This window comes from Schistocerca serialis, chromosome 2 (genome assembly GCF_023864345.2).
Source record: "Schistocerca serialis cubense isolate TAMUIC-IGC-003099 chromosome 2, iqSchSeri2.2, whole genome shotgun sequence".
In the NCBI taxonomy this organism is placed as follows: Eukaryota; Metazoa; Arthropoda; class Insecta; order Orthoptera; family Acrididae; genus Schistocerca; species Schistocerca serialis.
Genome location: NC_064639.1, coordinates 411803116 through 411824851, shown reverse-complemented (window position 1 = coordinate 411824851; position 21736 = coordinate 411803116). Strand labels below are relative to the sequence as shown.

The following is a 21736-nucleotide window of genomic DNA, read 5'->3' as shown; positions in this document are numbered from 1 at the left end:
TGATCCAGTTGCTGCACAGTTCAAAGAAAACGTATTATCTCAAATAGGCACCCCACTTATACAATTACAGTTGGTGGTCACTTCAATCTACCCTCAACATGTTGGCCAAAATACATATTTAGAGCTGGTTGGAGGTATGAAACATCGTCAGAAATTGTGGTAGATACTTTCTCTGAAAATTATTTTGAGCAATTAGTTCAGGAGCCCTCTTGAAATTTAAATGGTTTCAAAAACATACTTGACCTCTTAGCAACAAATAATCAAGTAGTAGTATCTGTGACAACTGAGAGATTTATACTAAATAAATTATTAAAAGATGGTACACAAAACAGGTCAGAACACTGTTGCAGAAGTAATAAAAAAAGTATGCCAAATTTTAAAGAACACTGAATTTCTGAGATTGGTGAGTTTTTACTGTAGTTCAAAACTTAGTGTGGACTTCAATGTGAAACGCTCTTGATGGTTCCCACAACTAAACTCTGTCTTGAAATCTGACGGAAAATCTGAAGAGATTCCGATCATGATGTAAAGGGCACCAGTGGCATCACAGTCAGTCCTTCACTGCACGATACTATTGGTATCTCTACCGATGGTGGCACCACTAAAGTGGAATTATTAAACACAGTTTTCCGAAATTCATTCACCAAAGAGAGTGAAGTAAATATTACAGTGTTTGCATCAGAAACAGCTGCCAACATGAGTAACTTAGAAGAAGATATCCTTGGTGTAGCAAAGCTGCTTAAATAACTTAAAGAAGGCAGGTCTTCTGGTCCAGGTAGTATACCAGTTAGGTTCCTTTCAGAGTATGCCGAAGTAATAACCCCATACTTACCAGTCATATACAACTGCTCACCTCAGTGCAAGATCTGTAACAAAGGACTAGAAAGTAGCACAGGTCATACCAAACTCAAGAAAGAAAATAGGAGTAACTTGCCGAATTAGAGAGCCAAATCACTGATGTTAATCTGCAGTAGAATTTTGGAACTTATACTGTGTTTGAACATCATGAATTACCTTGAGGTAATGGTCAGCATGGATTCAGAAAATATTGTCCTTGTGAAACACAACTAGTTCTTTATTCTCTTGAAGTAATGAGTGCTAATGACAGGGGACTCAAATTGATTCCATATTTCTAGATTTTCAGAAGACTTCTAACACCATTCCTCACAAGAGACTTCTAACCAAATTGCAAGCCTGTAGAGTATTGCAGTTGTGTGACTGGATTTGTTATTTCCTGTCAGATAGGTCAGATAGGTCATGGTACACTGTGTGATCAAAACTATCCGGACACCCCCAAAAACATACATTTTTCATATTAGGTGCATTGTGCTGCCACCTACTGCCAGATCCTCCATATCAGCGACCTCAGTAATCATTAGACATCGTGAGAGGGCAGAATGGGTCGCTCCACAGAACTCACGGACTTCAAACGTGGTCAGGTGATTGGGTGTCACTTGCGTCATACGTCTGTATGCGGGATTTCCACACTCCTAAACATCCCTAGGTCACTGTTTCCAATGTGATACTGAAGTGGAAACGTGAAGGGACATGTACAGCACAAAAGCGTACAGGCCAACCTCGTCTGATGACTGACAGAGACCAACGACAGTTGAAGAGGCTCGTAATGTGTAATAGGCAGACATCTATCCAGACCATCACACAGGAATTCCGAACTGCATCAGGATCCACTGCAAGTTCTATGACAGTTAGGCGGGAGGTGAGAAAACTTGGATTTTATGGTCGAGCTGCTGCTCATAAGCCACGCATCACGCTGGTAAATGCCACACGACACCTCGCTTGGTGTAAGGAGTGTAAACAGTGGAGTAACATTGTGTGGAGTGATGAATCACAGCACACAATGTGGCGATCCGATGGTAGGGTATGGGTATGGCTAATGCCCAGTGAACGTTAGCTGCCAGTGTGTGAAGTGCTAACAGTGAAATTTGGAGGGGGTGGTGTTATGGTGTGGTTATGTTTTTCATGGAGGGGGCTTGCAGCCCTTGTTGTTTTGCATGGCACTATCACAGCAGAGGCCTACATTGATGTTTTAAGCACCTTCTTGCTTCCCACTATTGAAGAGCAATTTGGTGATGGCGACTGCATCTTTCAATATGATCGAACACCTGTTCATTATGCACGACCTGTGGTGGAGTGGTTACACAACAATAACATCACTGTAATGGACTGGTCTGCACAGAGTTTTGACCTGAATCCTATAGAATACTTTTGGGATGTTTTGGAATGCCGACTTCGTGCCAGGCCTCACTGACCAACATTGATACCTCTCCTAAGTGCAGTATTCCATGAAGAATGGGCTGCCATTCCCCAAGAAACCTTCCACCACCTGATTGACAGTATGCCTGCGAGAGTGGAAGCTGTCATCAAGGCTAAGGGTGGCCCAACACCATATTGAATTCCAACATTACCGATGGAGGCTGCCACAAACTTGTAAGTCATTTTCAGCCAGATGTCTGGATACTTCTGATCACATAGTTTATGTAGTAATCGATAGAAAATTGAGTAAAGCAGAAGTGATATCTGGCACTATACAGAACTGTTATAGGCCCTCTGCTGTTCCTAATCTGTATAAATGTTTCAGGAGACAATTTGAGCAACCCTCTTGCAAGGGGACCACACAGTAAATGGATTTTTGTAATTTTTTATATTTACGGTAGGTGAAGTTCAGAACTCAAATATATTTCTCCCAAAGCAGGTCAATGCAAATCTCAGAAATTGTTGAGAAAATTGGCTTTGAAGTACGCCAGCTGTGTTTAATATGCTAAAATAAGGTACATATTTTCCAGTAAGCTGTGCAGCTCAGTGGCAGGGTGGTTGCACGGTGTGTGTGGGTCCAGGGTTCGATTCCAGACGGAATCAAAATTTTTAAACAAAGATGCATGTTATAGGAGCATTTCTGTGAAGCTTAAAATACATAAAGTGCCCAAGAGTGTCAGCCATTACATTGAGTCCAATTTTGGTTATAATTTTTTCCTTCTTTTTTTCATTCAGTTCGAATTCCTATTCATTTAAATATAAAATTCAACAAATATATGCTGATTAACTTATGCACATCTTATTTGTGATTGTCTACTAATTAATTTTTTTTATCTTTTTGTTTTTTACTCTTCACCTTTGTTTAAAAATTTAACTCTACCAGGATTTGATTCTAGACCCCTACACATCTGGCAAGCACTCTACCACATAGCCACACTGTTTGTCAAAAGATCATCACCTTAGTTTAGAATATTAAGAATGGTCAGGAAACTTCAAAGTCAGTTTTCTCGAACATTTTTGAGAGTTGCATCGAACTGCTTTGGGAGAGGTGTATTTCAGTTCTCAGTGTCACATACCGTAAATACAAAAAATTACAAAAATCCAATTGCCGAGGGGTCCCCTTGTTAGATTGTTTTCAAGTGATGCTGTTGTTTATCACCTAGTAAAGTCAACAGTAGGTCAAAACCAACTATAAAATGACTTAGACACAAAACCTGTATGTTATGAAAAGTCCTAATTGTCTCTGAATAAGGAAAAGTATAATGCCGTCCACATGAGTACGGAAAGAAAGCCATTAAGCTTCAATTACACGGTAAATCACCCACATTTAAAGGCTGTCAATTCAACTAAGTACCTAGGAATTATGACTATGAGCGTATTGTTGTGCAGTATGGGATCCTTACCAGATAAGCTTAATGGAGGACGTCAAAAAAGTCCAGAGAAGGGCAACACCTTTTGTAAAGCAGGGGAGATGGATATGATAAGTGAACTGGGGTGGCAATCATTAAAACAAAGACTCTTTCATTGTGGTGAGGTCTTTGCAAGAAATTTCAGTCACCAGCTTTCCCCTCTGAATGTGAAAATATTCTATTGCCACCAACCTTCATAGGGAGAACTGATTATTGCAATCAAATAAGAGAAATCCAAGCTTGTACAGGAAGGTTTTAGTGTTCATTTTTCCCCACATGCTATTAGATAGTGGAATAGCAGAGAGATAGTCTGAAGGTAGTTTAAAGATCCCTCTGCCAGGCACTTAATTGTGAGTTGTGAGAGTAATCATGTAGATATAGATATGAAGAAAACTGTTTGAATTCATCTGGCAAAATAGACAATATTTTGGATATGAGTGTTGATATTAGTATAGTATCTGACATCTTTTCTGACCAGAGATGATTCTGTTCAAATGCCATATTGTGCAGTGCACTTGTATTACTTGCTATGTCTCTAATTTTATTGTACTTGATACTATAATTTTTGAAGCAACTGCTGAATTCTTTGAGAAGTGTTTCTTTTGTATACTGCTGTAAGTTTTTTGTACATAGCCTTGGAAATTTCACAACACAGCACATGTGGCTTTATGTTTTTATCTGTTGTCTTCATTATATAATGTTTTGTCTGGCTGTCCGATTGTTTTCTATTGTTTCAGTTTTTTTATTATGCTTCAGTTCCATCCCCAATAGTCCTATGTTTTAGGTCCACAGACATATCTCACTTCCAGATAACTTTACATTCTGATTTTTATTCTGTTGCCAACCTTAAAGACCCTGCAGTAATCTTTGTGTTTTACCAACTCTTCAACACTTTCAACAATATGCTCTAGGTTATTTCTTTTGAGCAATGAGGCATTAAATTAATTAATTAATGTGTCCAGCACCCACTTTTAAAAATTCTTATCCAAAGATTTGGTTGCCATTATGTTCAGTGTCATTTTCTGAAAAAGTCTGCTGTATAACGTTAGTAACCACAGCAGACATTCCTCAGTGTTTTCATCAATACAAAGTGTATTAAATTAAGCAAACTTTCTTTTCAGGGCCAAATCTATATGGTGCGATGATAATTGTAAAGCAATTCCCAGTTCATAATTGTACTCATCAGACTAAACCTGTGTCTGGAGCAGCATGCCTGGCATCAATGTTGAGAGACACAAATCCATCAAGGTAAAAAAAAAAAAAATTAAATTATGATTTCCAATTGTATAAATGGAGGCTTAAATTAAACATTCTAAGAGGTTGCGTTTCTTATTGTTATGTAGCTCTGTATGGTTTTCATTAGATAGAATTTGAAAATTCTGAAATTAAAAGAGATAGACTTAAAACATTTTCACAGCATATAAAATTTGGTGCTTGTAATTAATTTATTTTTATTGTATCTAAATTTACACTTTTCTACTAGATAATGATAGCTGTGAGAATCACTATAATTTTCTTGTTTTGCTCACTACATGCTATTGTTCAATCATTCTTATACAATTATGGCATTGTGTTCATCAGTTGTGCTGTCAGATTTTGTTTGCTTATAAATTACTGTTTGATGGAAAGGCCCTTTCAGAGTGCAGAAGAAACCACATTATGCACGTCTCCAAATATACAGGGTATGTTCAATATCAGCACCATTCACCAGAAGGCACATGTGGAGTCGATACATGCCAACTTTGCAAATGAAATGTTACTGCGTGACGGTGAAGACTTTCTGGATCATGTCATCTTCAGAATTGACACTTCATCTAAGTGGAAATGTGTACTCGCATAATGTGCTCTTCTGGGAGCCACATATCTTTATTTGTTAGCAAGATGGTGTGTCACCGCACTAGAATAACTTGGTACGCAGTAGGTTAAATGATGTTGTATTTTCCCAGACAGGTTAAAATATGCCATTTTCAAGCCTCCCTACAAAAAAGGTGATGCCACAGATGTCAATAATTACCGGCCAGTATCCTTGCTTATAGCATTTTCAAAAATCGTCAAGAAAGTAATGTACTCAAGAGTGATAGCCATCTCAACAGTAATGGGATGCTTAGTAAATCACAGTCTGGATTTCAAAAATGCTGTTCCACTGAGACAGCAATATACAGTTTCACTGCCAACATAGTAGAGTCTTTAAATAGTAAAATGTCACCAATAGAAATTTTCTGTGATTTATCCAAAGCATTTGATTGTGTGAGCCATGACATTATGTTACAAAAATTACAATTCTATGGTATAAATGGAACAGTAATTGAGTGTTTTAGAAAACTGCTCAAAGATATGAAGTGTAAAGATGTTTATAATGCTATTGACATGAGTGAAAAATATAACACATTCATGAACAATGTCAGTACCATGTTTGAAAACTGTTTTCCTCTAAAAGTTACTCAAATTAAACAGAAGTCTATAATAAAACCATGGATTACACAAGGAATAAAGATTTACTGTTAGACAAAAAGGAAAATGTGTCTGTCGACCAAGAATAGGTCCAATGCTGATGATTTAGCTAAATACAAGGAATACTGTAAAATATTAAAAAAAGTATTTCAGACATCTAAACAAATACACTACGAGAAGAAGATAGCAATGTCAGGGAACAAAATAAAAACAATATGGGATATAGTGAAATAGGAGACTGGTAGAACCAGACAGGAACAGGAGCAAATAGCACTAAGGGTAGGTGACACACTAGTAACTGATGGGCATAGTGTGGCAAATCTATTTAACAAGTACTTTATATCTGTTACTGATAGAATGGGACTGTCAGGATCAGTAAATAATGCCCTTGAATATCTGAAACTAGCCTTTACAAATAGCTTCAGGTACATGAATATGTCACTCACTTCACCAAAAGAAATAACTTCCATAATAAAATCTTTACAAACAAAGTTAATATCAACAAAGTTAATTAAGGCATGTTCTTGTGAGTTTAGTACAGTTCTAAGTTACTTGTGTAACCAGTCAATTATAGCTGGGATATTTCCTGACTGGCTGAAACATGCAGATGTTAAGCCTCTATTCAAGAAAGGGGATAAAGAGATACCATCAAACTACAGACCGATTTCAATTTTTCCAGCATTCTCAAAAATTTTAGAAAAAGTAATGTACAGGCAGCTTCTCAACCATCTGACCACAAATAACATATTATCAAGAACATAGTTTGGATTTCTGAAGGGTTCTGATATCGAGAAGGCGATTTACATGTACAGTGAAATACGTAATTCATTAAATAACAAGTTACAAGCAGCAGGTATTTTCTGTGATTTGTAAAAGGCATTCGATTGTGTGAACCACAACATCCTTTTAAATAAATTAGAAATCTATGGTGTCACGGGCAGTGCTGCAAAATGGTTCAAGTCATACCTCACTAACAGGAAATGAAGGGTGTCAGTGCAAGGGACTAGTGAATTAAGTCATCATCAGAATGGGGAGAAATTACATGTGGTGTCCCACAAGGATCCATCTTAGGGCCATTGCTTTTTCTTGTGTACATTAATGATCTCTCATCACTTACACTGCCAGAAGCAGAGTTCGTTTTGTTTGCAGATGACACAATTATTGAAATTAAATAGTATGTCGAGTGTAGTTCTAGAAAGATCTGCTGATGATATTTTCATGGATATTAATAAATGGTTTAAAGCCAACTCACTGACATTAAACTTCGAAAAGACTCACTATATGCAATTCAGAACCTGTAAGAGGTTTCCACCCAGCATATGCATAAAGTATGAAGAAGAGCAGATAGAAGAGGTTGACAGTCTTAAATTCCTGGGATTACAACTTAATAATAAATTCAGTTGAGAGGAGCACACCACAGAACTGCAGAAACACCTTAACAAATCTGTATTTGCAATTCGAGTGTTAGCAGACATAGGTGACATAAAAATGAAAAAGCTTGCATACTTTGCCTACTTTCATTCCATAATGTCATATGGTATAATATTTTGGGGTAACTCTTCAAGTGAAATGAAAGTTTTCAGAGTCCAAAAGCGTGTAATACGTATTATTTGTGTAGCAAATTCACAGACGTCCTGTAGAAACCTCTTCAAAGAACTGGGTATACTAACTACTGCCTCTCAGTATATTTACTCCTTAATGAAATTTGTCCTAAATAATATATCTCTTTTTCCAACAAACAGCTCAGTTCGTACATACAATACCAGGAACAAAAATGATCTGCACAAGGATTTAAAAGCACTTACTTTAGTTCAAAAAGGGGTCCACTACTCAGGAACACTCATCTTCAATAATTTGCCAGCAAACATAAAAAATTTGGTTACAAATAAAGATCAGTTTAAAAGGAGCCTGAAAGACTTACTAGTGGCCAACTCCTTCTACTCCATTGACAAATTTTTTAATAGAAACAAATGATGTATTGTATATATTCATACTATTAGTATTGTTATTTCAGCTATAAAAAAATAAGAAAAAAAATAAAAATAAAAAATTGACATGTTCCACATCCACAGGGATCTGCTCAACACAGATCTATGGAACAAAAAACTAGTCTAATCTAATCTAAGCATATGAGTGGTTTAAGTCATCTATAGAACAGGAAGCAAAAAGTTTCTTTATATGGTTTAAGTGATTTAAGGAAGTTTCCCACTTCATCTAACTGAAGTGAAATTACATTAGGTGTTCCATAGGGTTCAATCAAGGGTCCCCTTCTGTTCTTGATATATGTGAATGACCGCCCTTCTTATCTGAAACAAGAAGCTAAACTGACACTGCTGATGGTATAGGCATCATTATTAATCCAGTAAAATAAACTCCAATAGAAAATGATATCAATAATGTCTTTGGAAAAGTTATAGATTGGTTTTCTGTGAATGGGCTTGCTCTGAACTATGAAAAAATGCAGTACATCCAAATTTCTACTGCAAGAAGTACAGTTCCTTCAATAAATATAACACATGAACAGAAGTCAGTAGCCAGGGAGAGCATACTAAGTTTTTGGGTGTACACATGGATGAGAATCTTAATTGGGAAATTCATATTTTGGATCTCCTAAAGCGACTAGTTTCAGCAACTTTTGCAGTCAGAATAATTGCTAATTTTGAAAATATTGAAATATGCAAGCTAACATACTTTGCATACTTTCACTATCTGGTGTCATGATGTTATTGTTGTGGTCTTCAGTCCTGAGACTGGTTTGATGCAGCTCTCCATGCTGCTCTATACTGTGCAAGCTTCTTCATCTCCCAGTACTTACTGCAACCTACATCCTTCTGAATCTGTTAGTGTATTCATCTCTTGGTCTCCCTCTATGATTTTTATCCTCTACACTGCCCTCCAATACTAAATTTGTGATCCCTTGATGCCTCAGAACATGTCCTACCAACCGGTCCCTTCTTCTTGTCAAGTTGTGCCACAAACTGCTCTTCTCCCCAATTCTATTCAATACCTCCTCATTAGTTATGTGATCTACCCATCTAATCCTCAGCATTCTTCTGTAGCACCACATTTCGAAAGCTGCTATTCTCTTCTTGTCCAAACTATTTATCATCCATGTTTCACTTCCATACATGGCTACACTCCATACAAATACTTTCAGAAACGACTTCCTGACACTTAAATCAATACTCGATGTTAACAAATTTCTCTTCTTCAGAAATGCTTTCCTTGCCATTGCCAGTCTACATTTTATATCCTCTCTACTTCGACCATCATCAGTTATTTTGCTCCCCAAATAGCGAAACTCCTTTACAACTTTAAGTGTCTCATTTCCTAGTCTAATTCCCTCAGCATCACCCGACTTAATTTGACTACATTCCATTATCCTCATTTTGCTTTCATTGATGTTCATCTTATATCCTCCTTCAAGACACTGTCCATTCTGTTCAACTGCTCTTCCAAGTCCTTTGCTGTCTCTGACAGAACTAAAATGTCATCAGCGAACCTTAAAATTTTTATTTCTTCTCCATGGATTGTAATACCTACTCGGAATTTTCCTTTTGTTTCCTTTACTGCTTGCTCAATATACAGATTGAATAATATCGGGGGGAGGCTACAACCCTGTCTCACTCCCTTCCCAACCACTGCTTACCTTTCGTGCCCCTTGACTCTTATAACATGGTCATCTTGTTTCTGTACAAATTGTAAATAGCCTTTCGCTCCCTGTATTTTACCCCTGCCACCTTTAGAATTTGAAAGAGAGTATTCCAGTCAACATTGTCAAAAGCTTTCTCTAAGTCTACAAATGCTAGAAACGTAGGTTTGCCTTTCCTTAAACTATTTTCTAAGATAAGTCGTAGGGTCAGTATTGCCTCACATGTTCCAACATTTCTACGGAATCCAAACTGATCTTCCCTGAGGTCGGCTTCTACCAGTTTTTCCATTCGTCTGTAAATAATTCGTGTTAGTATTTTGCAGCTGTGACTTATTAAACTGATAGTTTAGTAATTTTCAAGTTTGTCAACACATGCTTTCTTTGGGATTGGAATTATTATATTCTTCTCGAAGTCTGAGGGTATTTCGTCTGTCTCATACATCTCGCTCAGCAGATGGTAGAGTTTTGTCAGGACTGGCTCTCCCAAGGCCGTCAATAGTTTCAATGGAATGTTGTCTACTCTCGGGGCCTTGTTTCGACTCAGGTCTTTCAGTGCTCTGTCAAACCCTTCACGCAGTATTGTATCTCCCATTTCATCTTCATCTACATCCTCTTCCATTTCCAGAATATTGTCCTCAAGTACATAACCCTTGTGTAGACCCTCTATATACTCCTTCCACCTTTCTGCTTTCCCTTCTTTGCTTAGAACTGGGTTTCCACCTGAGCTCTTGATATTCATACAAGTGGCTCCCTTTTCTCCATAGGTCTCTTTAATTTTCCTGTAGGCATTATCTATCTTACCCCTAGTGAGATAAGCCTCTACATTCTTACATTTGTACTGTAGCCTTCCCTGCTTAGCCATTTTGCACTCCCTGTCGATCTCATTTTTGAGACGTTTGTATTCCTTTTTGCCTGCTTCATTTACTGCATTTTTATATTTTCTCCTTTCATCAATTAAATTCAATATTTCTTCTGTTACCCAAGGATTTCTACTAGCCCTCGTCTTTTTACCTACTTGATCCTCTGTTGCCTTCACTACTTCATCCCTCAGAGCTACCCACTCTTCTTCTACTGTATTTCTTTCCCCCATTCCTTTCAATTGTTCCCTTATGCTCTCCCTGAAACTCTGTACAACCTCTGGTTTAGTCAATTTATCCAGGTCCCATCTCCTTAAATTCCCACCTTTTTGCAGTTTCTTGAGTTTTAATCTACAGTTCATAACCAATAGATTGTGGTCAGAGTCTACATCTGCCCTTGGAAATGTCTTACAATTATAACCTGGTTCCTAAATCTCTGTCTTACCATTATATAATCTATCTGATACCTTCTAGTATCTCCAGGATTCTTCCATGTATACAACCTTCTTTTATGATTCTTGAACCAAGTGTTAGCTATAATTAATTTATGCTCTGTGCAAATTCTACCAGACGGCTTCCTCTTTCATTTCTTAACCCCAATCCATATTCACTTACTATATTTCCTTCTCTCCCTTTTCCTACTCTCGAATTCCAGTCACCCATGACTATTAAATTTTTGTCTCCCTTCACTACCTGAATAATTTCTTTTATCTCATCATACATTTCATCAATTTCTTCATCATCTGCAGAGCTAGTTGGCATATAAACTTGTACTTCTGTAGTAGGCATGGGCTTCGTGTCTATCTTGGCCACAACAATGTGTCCGCTGTGCTGTTTGTAGTAGCTTACCCGCATTCCTATTGTTTTATTCATTATTAAACCTACTCCTGCATTACCCCTATTTGATTATGTGTTTATAACCCTGTATTCACGTGACCAAAAGTCTTGTTCCTCCTGCCACCGAACTTCACTAATTCCCACTATATCTAACTTCAACCTATCCATTTCCCTTTTTAAATTTTCTAACCTTCCTGCCCGATTAAGGGATCTGACATTCCACACTCTGATCCGTAGAACGCCAGTTTTCTCTTTCCTGATAACGACATCCTCCTGAGTAGTCCCCGCCCAGAGATCCGAATGGGGGACTATTTTACCTCCGGAATATTTTAACCAAGAGGATGGCATCATCCATTAACCATACAGTAAAGCTGCATGCCCTCGGGAAAAATTATGGCTGTAGTTTCCCCTTGCTTTCAGCCGTTCGCAGTACCAGCACAGCAAGGCCATTTTGGTTAGTGTTGCCCCTGTAGCTACTGAAAAGGCTGCTGCCTCTCTTCAGGAACCACACGTTTGTCTGGCCTCTCAACAGATACCTCGCCGTTGTGGTTGCACCTACGGTACAGCCATCTGTATCGCTGAGGCATGCAAGTCTCCCCACCAACAGCAAGGTCCATGGTTCACGGAGGGGGGGGGGGGGGGGGCTGATGTCATACGGAATAATATTTTGTGATAACTCAACACTTCAGCAAAACATATTCATTGCTCAAAAGAAAGTGGTTAGAATAATGTGTGGGGCTCATAGTTGCCCATCTTGTAGGCATCTGTTTAAAAGGTTAAGAATTCTTACAACAGCCTCACAGTACATTTAATCAGTTATGAAATTTGTTCTCAATAACATGGACCAGTTTAAAAACAATAGTGACATTCATGATTATAATACCTGAAGAAAGAAATACTTAAATTATCCTCTACTTAACCTAGCTTTGGTGCAGAAAGGGGTAAAATATGCCGCTGTAAAAGTTTTTGATAAATTACTAGATGAAATAAAATGTCTGACAGACTGCAGTAATAGTTTTAAAAAAAAATTGAAATCATATCTCCATGACATCTCCTTCTACACTGTAGATGAATTCTTGACAAGGTTTTAGGGGAATGGGGCAGGTAATAAGAATCTTAAGCTTTAAAAAAAATCTTATGAACTTGACACATTCTACATCATAACTATTATCGTGAGATTGATCAATGAAACAACGTAACTAACCAACCACTGGCTTGTATGCGGGGGACCAGATGACAGAGCTGGTTTTGAATGGCCTCCATGTTCACCTGATCTGATGCCATGCAATTTTACCTTTGGGGGTTTACAAATGATCATGTGTATGTACCTTCACTACCAGCTGACCTACTTGACTTAAGAAACAATATTGAAGCAGTTAGTACAACAATTACTATAGACACACTGATCAAGGTTTGGGAAGAACTCGCCTGTAGGCTCAATGTGTACTGTGTGATGAGTGGTGCTCACACTGAACACTTGTAACAGAAACTGTTTGGGTTGCCCTTTCATTTGATGTGTTTTGAAACATCCTGTACATTCACATTCACAGCTCCTGATAGTTGCATGGTATATATGCTGGGGCAAAACATCTGTTTTTGAGGATACCTGGTTCATGAAACCTAGAGTAGGTCAATCGTCAACGAGATGAATGCTTCTGAGTTAATGGATACAGCAAAATGTCATGGTTCAAATGCTTTGCATAGTTTGGTGGAAGGCAATTGTGAGAAATTCTACAATTGATCTACTCTAGTTTTTATGAACCAGATATTCTCAAAAAAAAGACCTTTTGCCCCAGCATATTTGCCATGCAAGTACCGGGACGTGAGACTGAGCCTGTATTTGTAAACATGCGTAATGTGGTTTCTTCTGCACTCTGAAAGGATCTTTCCATCAAACAGTAATTTATAAGTTCTGCTACTTATACGCAGTTTCATCTGGATTTGTGCTCTCAACACTAAATGGTAACCATCACTGCCACTATCTGAGACTAAATTTATAATCTTACCCTGCATGACCAGACAGTTGACAAATATTAATTTTACACTGATTTTTATGAAAATCAGCGTCTCCTCATTTGTTCATCTGTCATTGGGATCATAAAACAAATTTCCAGTTTCTCATGCTTTCCAGTTATTTTTGTGTCTACTTCTAGATGTGTGCCTTAAAGTTTGTTTTTATTTCCTGTTTACATATTTATGTATGATGAGGTCAGCAAACATTTCGTGATACAACAATAAATTGTAACTTCAAATACCAGCTATAATCAAAACAAAAGCACACAAAATTTGCCATTTTTACAGATCAAGCTGTCTGATACTCAGCATAACTATAAGAATATAGCTTTCATATTGTAAACTAGAAAATTCATGTGAGCATACAAAATATGCAGCTTGACAGCTGTGTGTAAGAGGCAGGCTATAAAGATGTTGAGTTACAGAGAAAAAAAATATGTTTTAAGGTAGGAGAGAAAATTGCAGCACTAAAGCAAGTGTTCATCCAAACAACTCTTGGCTGTGCTGGTGATTGACCTATTGGAGATGGTATGTCCTTGCCATCCTCTGATCTAAGGAGCAGGCCATGCAGCCAGTTATACAGGGACACGTAATTGAACACCAGATGGAAAAAATGTAAATTTAATATTTTGTCAGCTGCCTGGTCATGCAGGGTAAATCATAAGTTTAGTCTCAGGTCATGGCAGTAACGGTTCCCACATAGTATTGAGAGCAGAAATCCAGATGACTGCATATAAGTAGCAGAACATTCCCAGTTCTAGAAATTATATAAGAAAAATAGACTGGATGTCAACAAAGGCATCATATTTATTGCTACAGAGTATTACTTCAGTTCAGAGGAGAGTACTAGCAGTTCAGGAAATGAATTGAGCTTAGTGAAAGGAAGACTTATGGGTGTACAGTATTGTATCTGATTGCTTCTGTCTGTCACCTTTGTTAACTATAGAAGTGCCAGAACTCTTAAATGAAAATTATAGAGTATAATTTATCAACAAAAATATTCATTGTTTCAAAATATAATATGCATAGATAAAAAGTCTAGTAACCAGTGGCAGCAGGAGAAAACACATGAAGTATCAGGAAATGCACAAGCCTTCAGAGCCAGTGAGGGGTTGAAGGGAAAGGAAGAGGGATGATGGAAAATGACTGATGAGATTTAATGAAATGCGAAGAGTTATGGAAAATTTGATTTACCCAGACCCCAGTGTCAGGGGAGACTTACTGGATGGGATAAGAAAGAAATACTGATTGTTAGTGGCTGCACTGGATGTGGATGAGATCTGAAAACTTGAGAACTTGAAGATGGAAGATTGAGAAGTAAGCAACAATATATCACTGAAAAAACCATGTGAAAGAACCAATAAGGGTGAAAAGTTTAGTTTATTGTACATGGTATACAGTTGAAGAGGACCGGGGGGGGGGGGGGGGTTGACAGGTCAGAAAATAAAAAAGATATAGAAAAAGAAGTGGGGGTGAAGAACAGGAATAGTTACAGAAAAGAAAAGCTGAACCCACAGAAATTAATGTAAATTTAGGCCAGGCGGATGGTAAGAACAAAACACATGTTGTAACGTGTTCCCACCTGCAGAGTTTGAGGGAATGCTATCAGTAGGGACAATGCAGTTGGCGCATGTGATGAAGCAGATACCAAAGTCATGATTGCCATTGTGTAGAATGTGCTCTGCAACAGGATATTGTGTGTTGCCAGTATGCACCCAACTATCTATGCCCATTCATCGTAACTGATACCTTTGTGGTAGTCATGCCATCGTAGGAGGCCACATATTCTTTACATAACAGCTGGTACATGGCATTTCATTTCAAATCTGGCTCTTCCATTGATAGTATCAGTCACAGAGCTGGTGTATGTGATGGTAGGATGGTGGATTAGACAAATCTTATAGTGGGGACAGTCACAAGAATAGGAGTCATAGGACAGGGAAATGGGTGCCATGAAGGTTGAGCAGGATACTGCAGAGATTTGGGAGGGGGAGGGGGGGCCGACAAAAAGCTATTATAGGTGGGGTGGTCAGAATATCAGACAAAATGGATCTCATTTCAGTTTCAGAGCATGATTTTAGAAGTCATAGCCCTGTTGAAGTTGCTGATTAATACATTCAAGACCAGGGTAGTACTTAGTGATAAAACACGTGCTCTTAAGATGTTTTCTTGGAAGACTCAACAGTACTAGGAGTGGATGTGATGGTCGGCAATCCTGGTTCAACAGTTTCTTGTCCTATTAGCACATTTCTTTATAGTGCCACATTTTTCCAGGATTTCCCAAAAGCTTGTTTCCCGCTTCACAACATTCTTGTAAAGAATTGTGTGCTAGACATTCATTTTAATTAAATTCACTTTTTATTCAAAGATAAAACATTTGATGTAGCCACTGTTACATTTAAGTCAATGAAAACTATCTACAGCATAGTCTCACACTTGACACAACCAGAGCACAGAATACATGTGACAACAATATCGCCAGATTCCTTTCCACTTTTCCATTCATTAGATACAGTTTTTACATTGTGAGATCCCTCTTAATTCCTACTATTTGTTTCTAATTCCTGTGAGCTAAGAATTTTTCAGACAATATATTTGTTTCATCATATTCTTACCATCAAGGTGGAAGGAGATGTTAAATTGTTTTCATCACACAGTTACAAAAAAATTTGATTTTGTCTTTATTTTTGTATCTCTCATGTACTACGAGGGCATGATGAAAATTAATGCCTCAAATTTTTTATGGGAAAACTCTTAAAGCTTTTTAAATTAAATGAACTTTATTAAAATGCTTCATCTATATTCTCCATGTCTACACATTTATTTCTCAACAGAGTCACCCTGGTGATGAACACTTTTCTCCCAATATGAAACCAGTTTGTTGATACCATCACTGTAGAATGTTTGCTTTGTTGACATAGCCACAGCCTCACCTCTGCTTGCACTGCTTCATTGTTATCAAAGTGAAGTTGTCAAAGATGTTCTTTAAGTTATAGAAACAGATGAAAATTGGCTGGGGCAAAGTCAGGACTGTATGGACAGTGGTCGATGACGGTGAACCCTAGGTGTAGGTCTTTTCAGATGTCGCAGTGCTCATGTGTGGTCTGGCATTGTATGCCGAAGGAGAGAGTGCTCCTTGTGTGGACAATGTTTTCTGTGGTTATGAAATTAATTACAGATTGCAGTTTCTCACACACTGACATAGTTTTGTTACACACCTCAATGCTACATGCTACAATTCGGAGCCCTCTTGCAGCGGAGGGTTGGCACTTGCATCAGTGAGAGTGGGAAAATTAACTGAGTAATATGCCTGACATGTAATACCTCAACTGATATTGAGAACAGAATTAAAAAATCGGAGGCATTACTTTTCAACTTGCTCTCATATGAATGGGATTGCAACAACAGAATTTTTTCAAATTTCATTCCAAAAACTACTTTTGCAGATGTGGCTCACAAGTATAATTTTGTTCCATTTCAGGTATATGATAGCTACACAGGATAGAGAGTTGCAAGAAGTAGCTAGAAGAATTCCAGGAACCCCACTCATTTACTTGCACCAAAAGACTCCAACTTTGGAACAACCTTCTAAAGTATCTAGTCAAGTTGCAGAAATTAATTCCAAGACAAGGTATGTGAGTGAGCATCATTAAACTAGTAATAATATATTTTCATAACAAATTTTTCCGATGTAACAAAACATGACTTCACTGAAGATTACAGAGAGACATTCACTGATCCAGATACCATGTACTTACATCACCAGTTAAAACTATTTATAGATCAAAAAAGTAAATAATGTGAAACTCATTAACCATTTCACCCTTAACAGTTATTACTTTCTAGAATGCAATGATTGCTTTGAATGTGCCAAATTATATGCCACTACACACTACAATCATGATTGCCGCCAACAAGCAGTGTAGTTCTTAATTTCGTTCCTCATAATCAATGTTTCTAGAAAGCTCACAACTGTGTCATTATTGATTTAAACAATAAAATACTGCATGAGTTACTTTTTCATACATAGCTTGACATGTTTCGAAAATTTATTCTTATTATCAAGTGCAAACATTTACATTGGTATTCTAAGTGATGTTTGCGTGTTTGTTGTTGTGGCCTTCTTGCCCTTCAGTCATCTTTTTGTGGTTTTAAGGCACTGTCCTCCTCCATTGTGCAGAAATTCACATACACACAAACCATCTCTCACTTACAGACTTTGACCGAGCGAGGTGGTGCAGTGGTTGGCACACTGGACTCGCATTTGGGAGGACGACGGTTCAATCCCGCGTCCGGCCATCCTGATTTAGGTTTTCCGTGATTTCCCTAAATCGCTCCAGGCAAGTGTCGGGATGGTTCCTTTGGAAGGGCACGGCTGACTTCCTTCGCCATCCTTCCCTAATCCGATGAGACTGATGACCTCGCTGTTTGGCCTCTTCCCACCCAAACCCAAACTTACAGACTTGTTTTGAGAATTTACTCTCATTATCAAGTGTGGTGTGAGTCATGGTGTGATAATGAGAGTCAAGTCTCTAAACACATCATGCTGGTGCAGTGTTTTATTATTCAAGCTATTACAATTTAATTAAGCATTAATTTGTTTACAGTTCCCTTTTAACTTTGAGCTATTGCTATTTTTCACTGTTCTAGTGGCTAGCTCCATGGAACTGCACATGTGCAGACAAGTGCCATGGAGTTGCAGAATGTGACAATTAAATTAGAAGTCTGTGTGCAGCCTAGCCTTAAAGCTTTGTATGGGGTGGGAGAGTGGTAGCTGAGGTTGCTATTGAAATATAGTTGACCTCAATGCTACTTAAACACATACCTCTAAAATTCATATTCTGTCTTGAATAAGTTCTTTCTTGAACTTTGTTTTAGGACACTGTTGTGGATTCATTTCAGATCCATGATTAACCAGACGTTTGAGGAGGTCATTAACCTCAGATTCCTTATAACTTTTTTCAGCTCTAACATAATGTAGCAGCATAGCAGCATAATTAATGAAATTGTTTAATGGTAATCCATTGATATGTATGCAGTTGTTTGAATACCACAATTTTCTGATTGTTAAGAAGAAGTGGAGGATGACAGATATCTTGGTCATACACCTGTGGCTGCAAGAAGAAACAAAAACATCCAGAATTTAACTGTACCCAAAACCCACATGTAAGATTTCAAATGAAATGACAATTTTGATAGACAAAGAGAATCCAGAAAATTCTGTGAAAAAGTAGTCATATTAAACCTCATACAGCAATAAGAAATAACTAAAAATGCATTTGATCTGGCATGGGGACTGTTTTTAAAAAAGACCACGACTTACTTCAAAGTGTCATCACATGTCATGAAACATGGGATTTAGATTCAAAATCATTTTGATGGATTGAAAAACCTCATATTCTCCGTCATGAGATCATGCTAATGCACAGTGCCCTTTCTCTTGGAACAGTTGTTATCGTACAAAAACATTTCAGTGCGAGAGTTTCAAATGATGCCTAAATCCAAGACTTTACCTGAGTGACTCATCTGCCTCCTGAAATGAAAAGAGTTCTGAAGGGAATAAATTTTCAGCCTGTAGAAGAGATGGAACCATAGCTATCAGCAAAAGAAAGGGGGTTGGTGGTGAAGCTCACTTTCTCCCCCCAATTGGAATTTGAATACAGGTTTTTCAATCATTACAGAATTCATGTGTATTTATAGAAATAATTGTCTGAGATTATACTAAACAGCATACTTAATACTATCAGCTGCTACAGGAAATAGTGTGGAATTAGTAATCACTATGTAATGTGTTTGCCTATTTCTTAGGCTGTTCAAGAGATATTATACTGTTTCCATGCATAGGGGATGTTTCATCACTATTCTGTGTACAGGGTGGAGGTTAACACTGCCGGATAGGGTCCCCAGTCTTTTCTCTGTTCCTTCCTTGTACAGTCCTTAATGAGCTGCAGAAAGAGGCCATTCCCACACTGTAGCACAAGGATTCCAGTGTCAATTTCCAGCATAAAATAAACACAGCTGTAGTAAACCGCCCCTCATCTGTCCTTAATTCGCACAAGCATATCCTTCTACCCTTCCTGCTCAACTTAATCATAGAAGTATTTTGCCATTTTTATAGAAAAGAAAGAAAGGAATCTATGGAGTGTGTGGTCGCCACAGATGGCAATTCATGCTCTGCAATGTGCTCCAGTGCTGGCCACAAGTTTAGTCAGGAGTTTTTGTGGTAGAGTGATCCGTTCCTTCACCAGCATGGTTGACAACTGCTGCATGTTGTTGGTGCATGTGAACATGCTGCAGTAGTCTTTCCAATGCATCCTACAGATGCTTGATGAGATTGAAGTTGACACAATGGACAGGTCAGTCCATTCACCAAATATCTTCTCATCCAAGAGTCCCTCCACTTGCACTGTTTGATACATTCGTACATTTTTATTATCCGTAAAAATGAAGTCACGTCCAAATGCACCCCTGAAGAGAAGCTCATAGGGGAGGAGTACAGTGTTATAATAACGTTGAATGGTGAGACTTGGAGCTCAGTTTTCACATGCAACAGTATGCCTCCCCACAACATAACATCTGGACCACCAAAAGAATCATGACCCCACTTCTCACAAGTCCAGTCCCTATGCTCTTGTCACAGTTTCAAATGATGCCGCTGATGTGCGGGTGCTAATGGAACACAGCATGCTGGTCATCGGGCAAAGCAATCACCCCCATGCAGTCGCCATGTCACTGTAGAGTGTGAGAATGCATGTCTTACAGTCATATTAAATGTGCTTTCAATTGCACCTGATGATTGACGTGGGTCTTGTCTTGCCTGTTGCACAATGTAGCAGTCATCTGCTACTGTAGTTGACCATGAACAGTTACCTCCTCTCCTTCAGACAGCATTGCATGTGGTTTGGAATGGTTCACATACATACGAAACAATGCTGTGAGCAGTACCAAACCCCTGGGCTATACTCGTCACACTTCGTTCGTCTTCCAGTTTGCCGATAATTCTTCCCTGTGTGAAGTCATCCAAATGTTGTCTCTGGGCCATGTTGTAATGAAGGCCACTATCACAGTGCACCATAAATGCTCAACACACTATGTTTTTCTTTTCTTTCAACTTCCTCATGTTGCAGAGCCAACCCCATTTGGTGCTACTGTCACAGTGATCGCATACCATGTGACGTGCAGCTTTTTGTGCACAACTGGGAGACCTCTAGCAGCATGCTCCCACACTGTTATTCATTTCCACTAAGTGGTTAATATGTTATGTTACTTTATCTGTCTAGTCATTAAGTTTTTCAGAACAGTATATTAATAGTATAAAAAGAGCTACCGGCTCTTTCTGGTCCCCATGACCAACTTTATCCTCACCCACAATTACTTCTCCGTTGAAAACATCACCTTCAAACAAACTCGGGATATGACATTGGGCACCCGCATGGCACAGTCCTATGCCAACCTATTCATGGGCCATATGTAGGAATCCTTTCTAACAGCCCAGAATCCCAAACCTGTTTTAGATTCATTGATCACATCTTCTTGGTCTGGATTGAGGGTGAGGACACCATATGCACATTCCTCCACAACCTCAACATCTTCTCTCTCATACACTTCACCTGGTCCTCCTCAACCCAACAAGCCGCCTTCCTTGATGGTGACCTCCACCTCCAAGATGGCTACATCAGTACCTCTGTCCACATAAAGGGTACAAAACACCAGCAATACCTCCACTTCGACAGCTGCCACCCATTACATACCAAGAAGTCCTTCCACATAGCCTACGCACCCATGGCCATCACATCTGTAGTGACGAGCACTCCCTCTCCAAATATACGAAGAGTGTCACTGAGATCTTCACAGACTGTAATTACCCTCCCAACCTTGTACAGAAACAGATATCCTGTGCCTTATCTCTCCAGTCACCCACCACCTCCCAAGATCTCACTTTTCAGCCATAGAGGAGCATTCCCCTTGTAACTCATTACCACCCAAGACTGGAGCTACTGAATCACTCTCTACGAAGGTTTCAACTACCTTATGTCGTGCCCTGTGATGAGGAATGTTCTACTCACTGTTATTCCGCTGCCCACCGAACCTACACAATATTCTTATCCGTTCCTACACAACCCTTGCTCCCAACCTCATGCTTCATGGCTCACATCCCTGTAACAGAACTAGATGCAAGACCTGTCTCATAAATCCTTGCACCACTCCAGTCCCTCACAAGCATCACCTATCCCATCACAGGT

At 38.6% G+C, this 21736-nt stretch overlaps 1 protein-coding gene across 1 annotated transcript in view; it reads left to right on the top strand.

Moving 5' to 3' along the window:
- The window catches only part of LOC126457251 (rRNA-processing protein UTP23 homolog), a 57346-nt gene that overhangs the window by 29930 nt on the left and 5680 nt on the right, over positions 1-21736 (top strand). Inside the window, exons 3-4 of the mRNA XM_050093408.1 lie at positions 4805-4931; positions 16975-17124. Of these exons, the coding sequence (XP_049949365.1) occupies positions 4805-4931; positions 16975-17124 (277 nt within the window). The remainder of the gene's footprint in view (positions 1-4804; positions 4932-16974; positions 17125-21736) is intronic.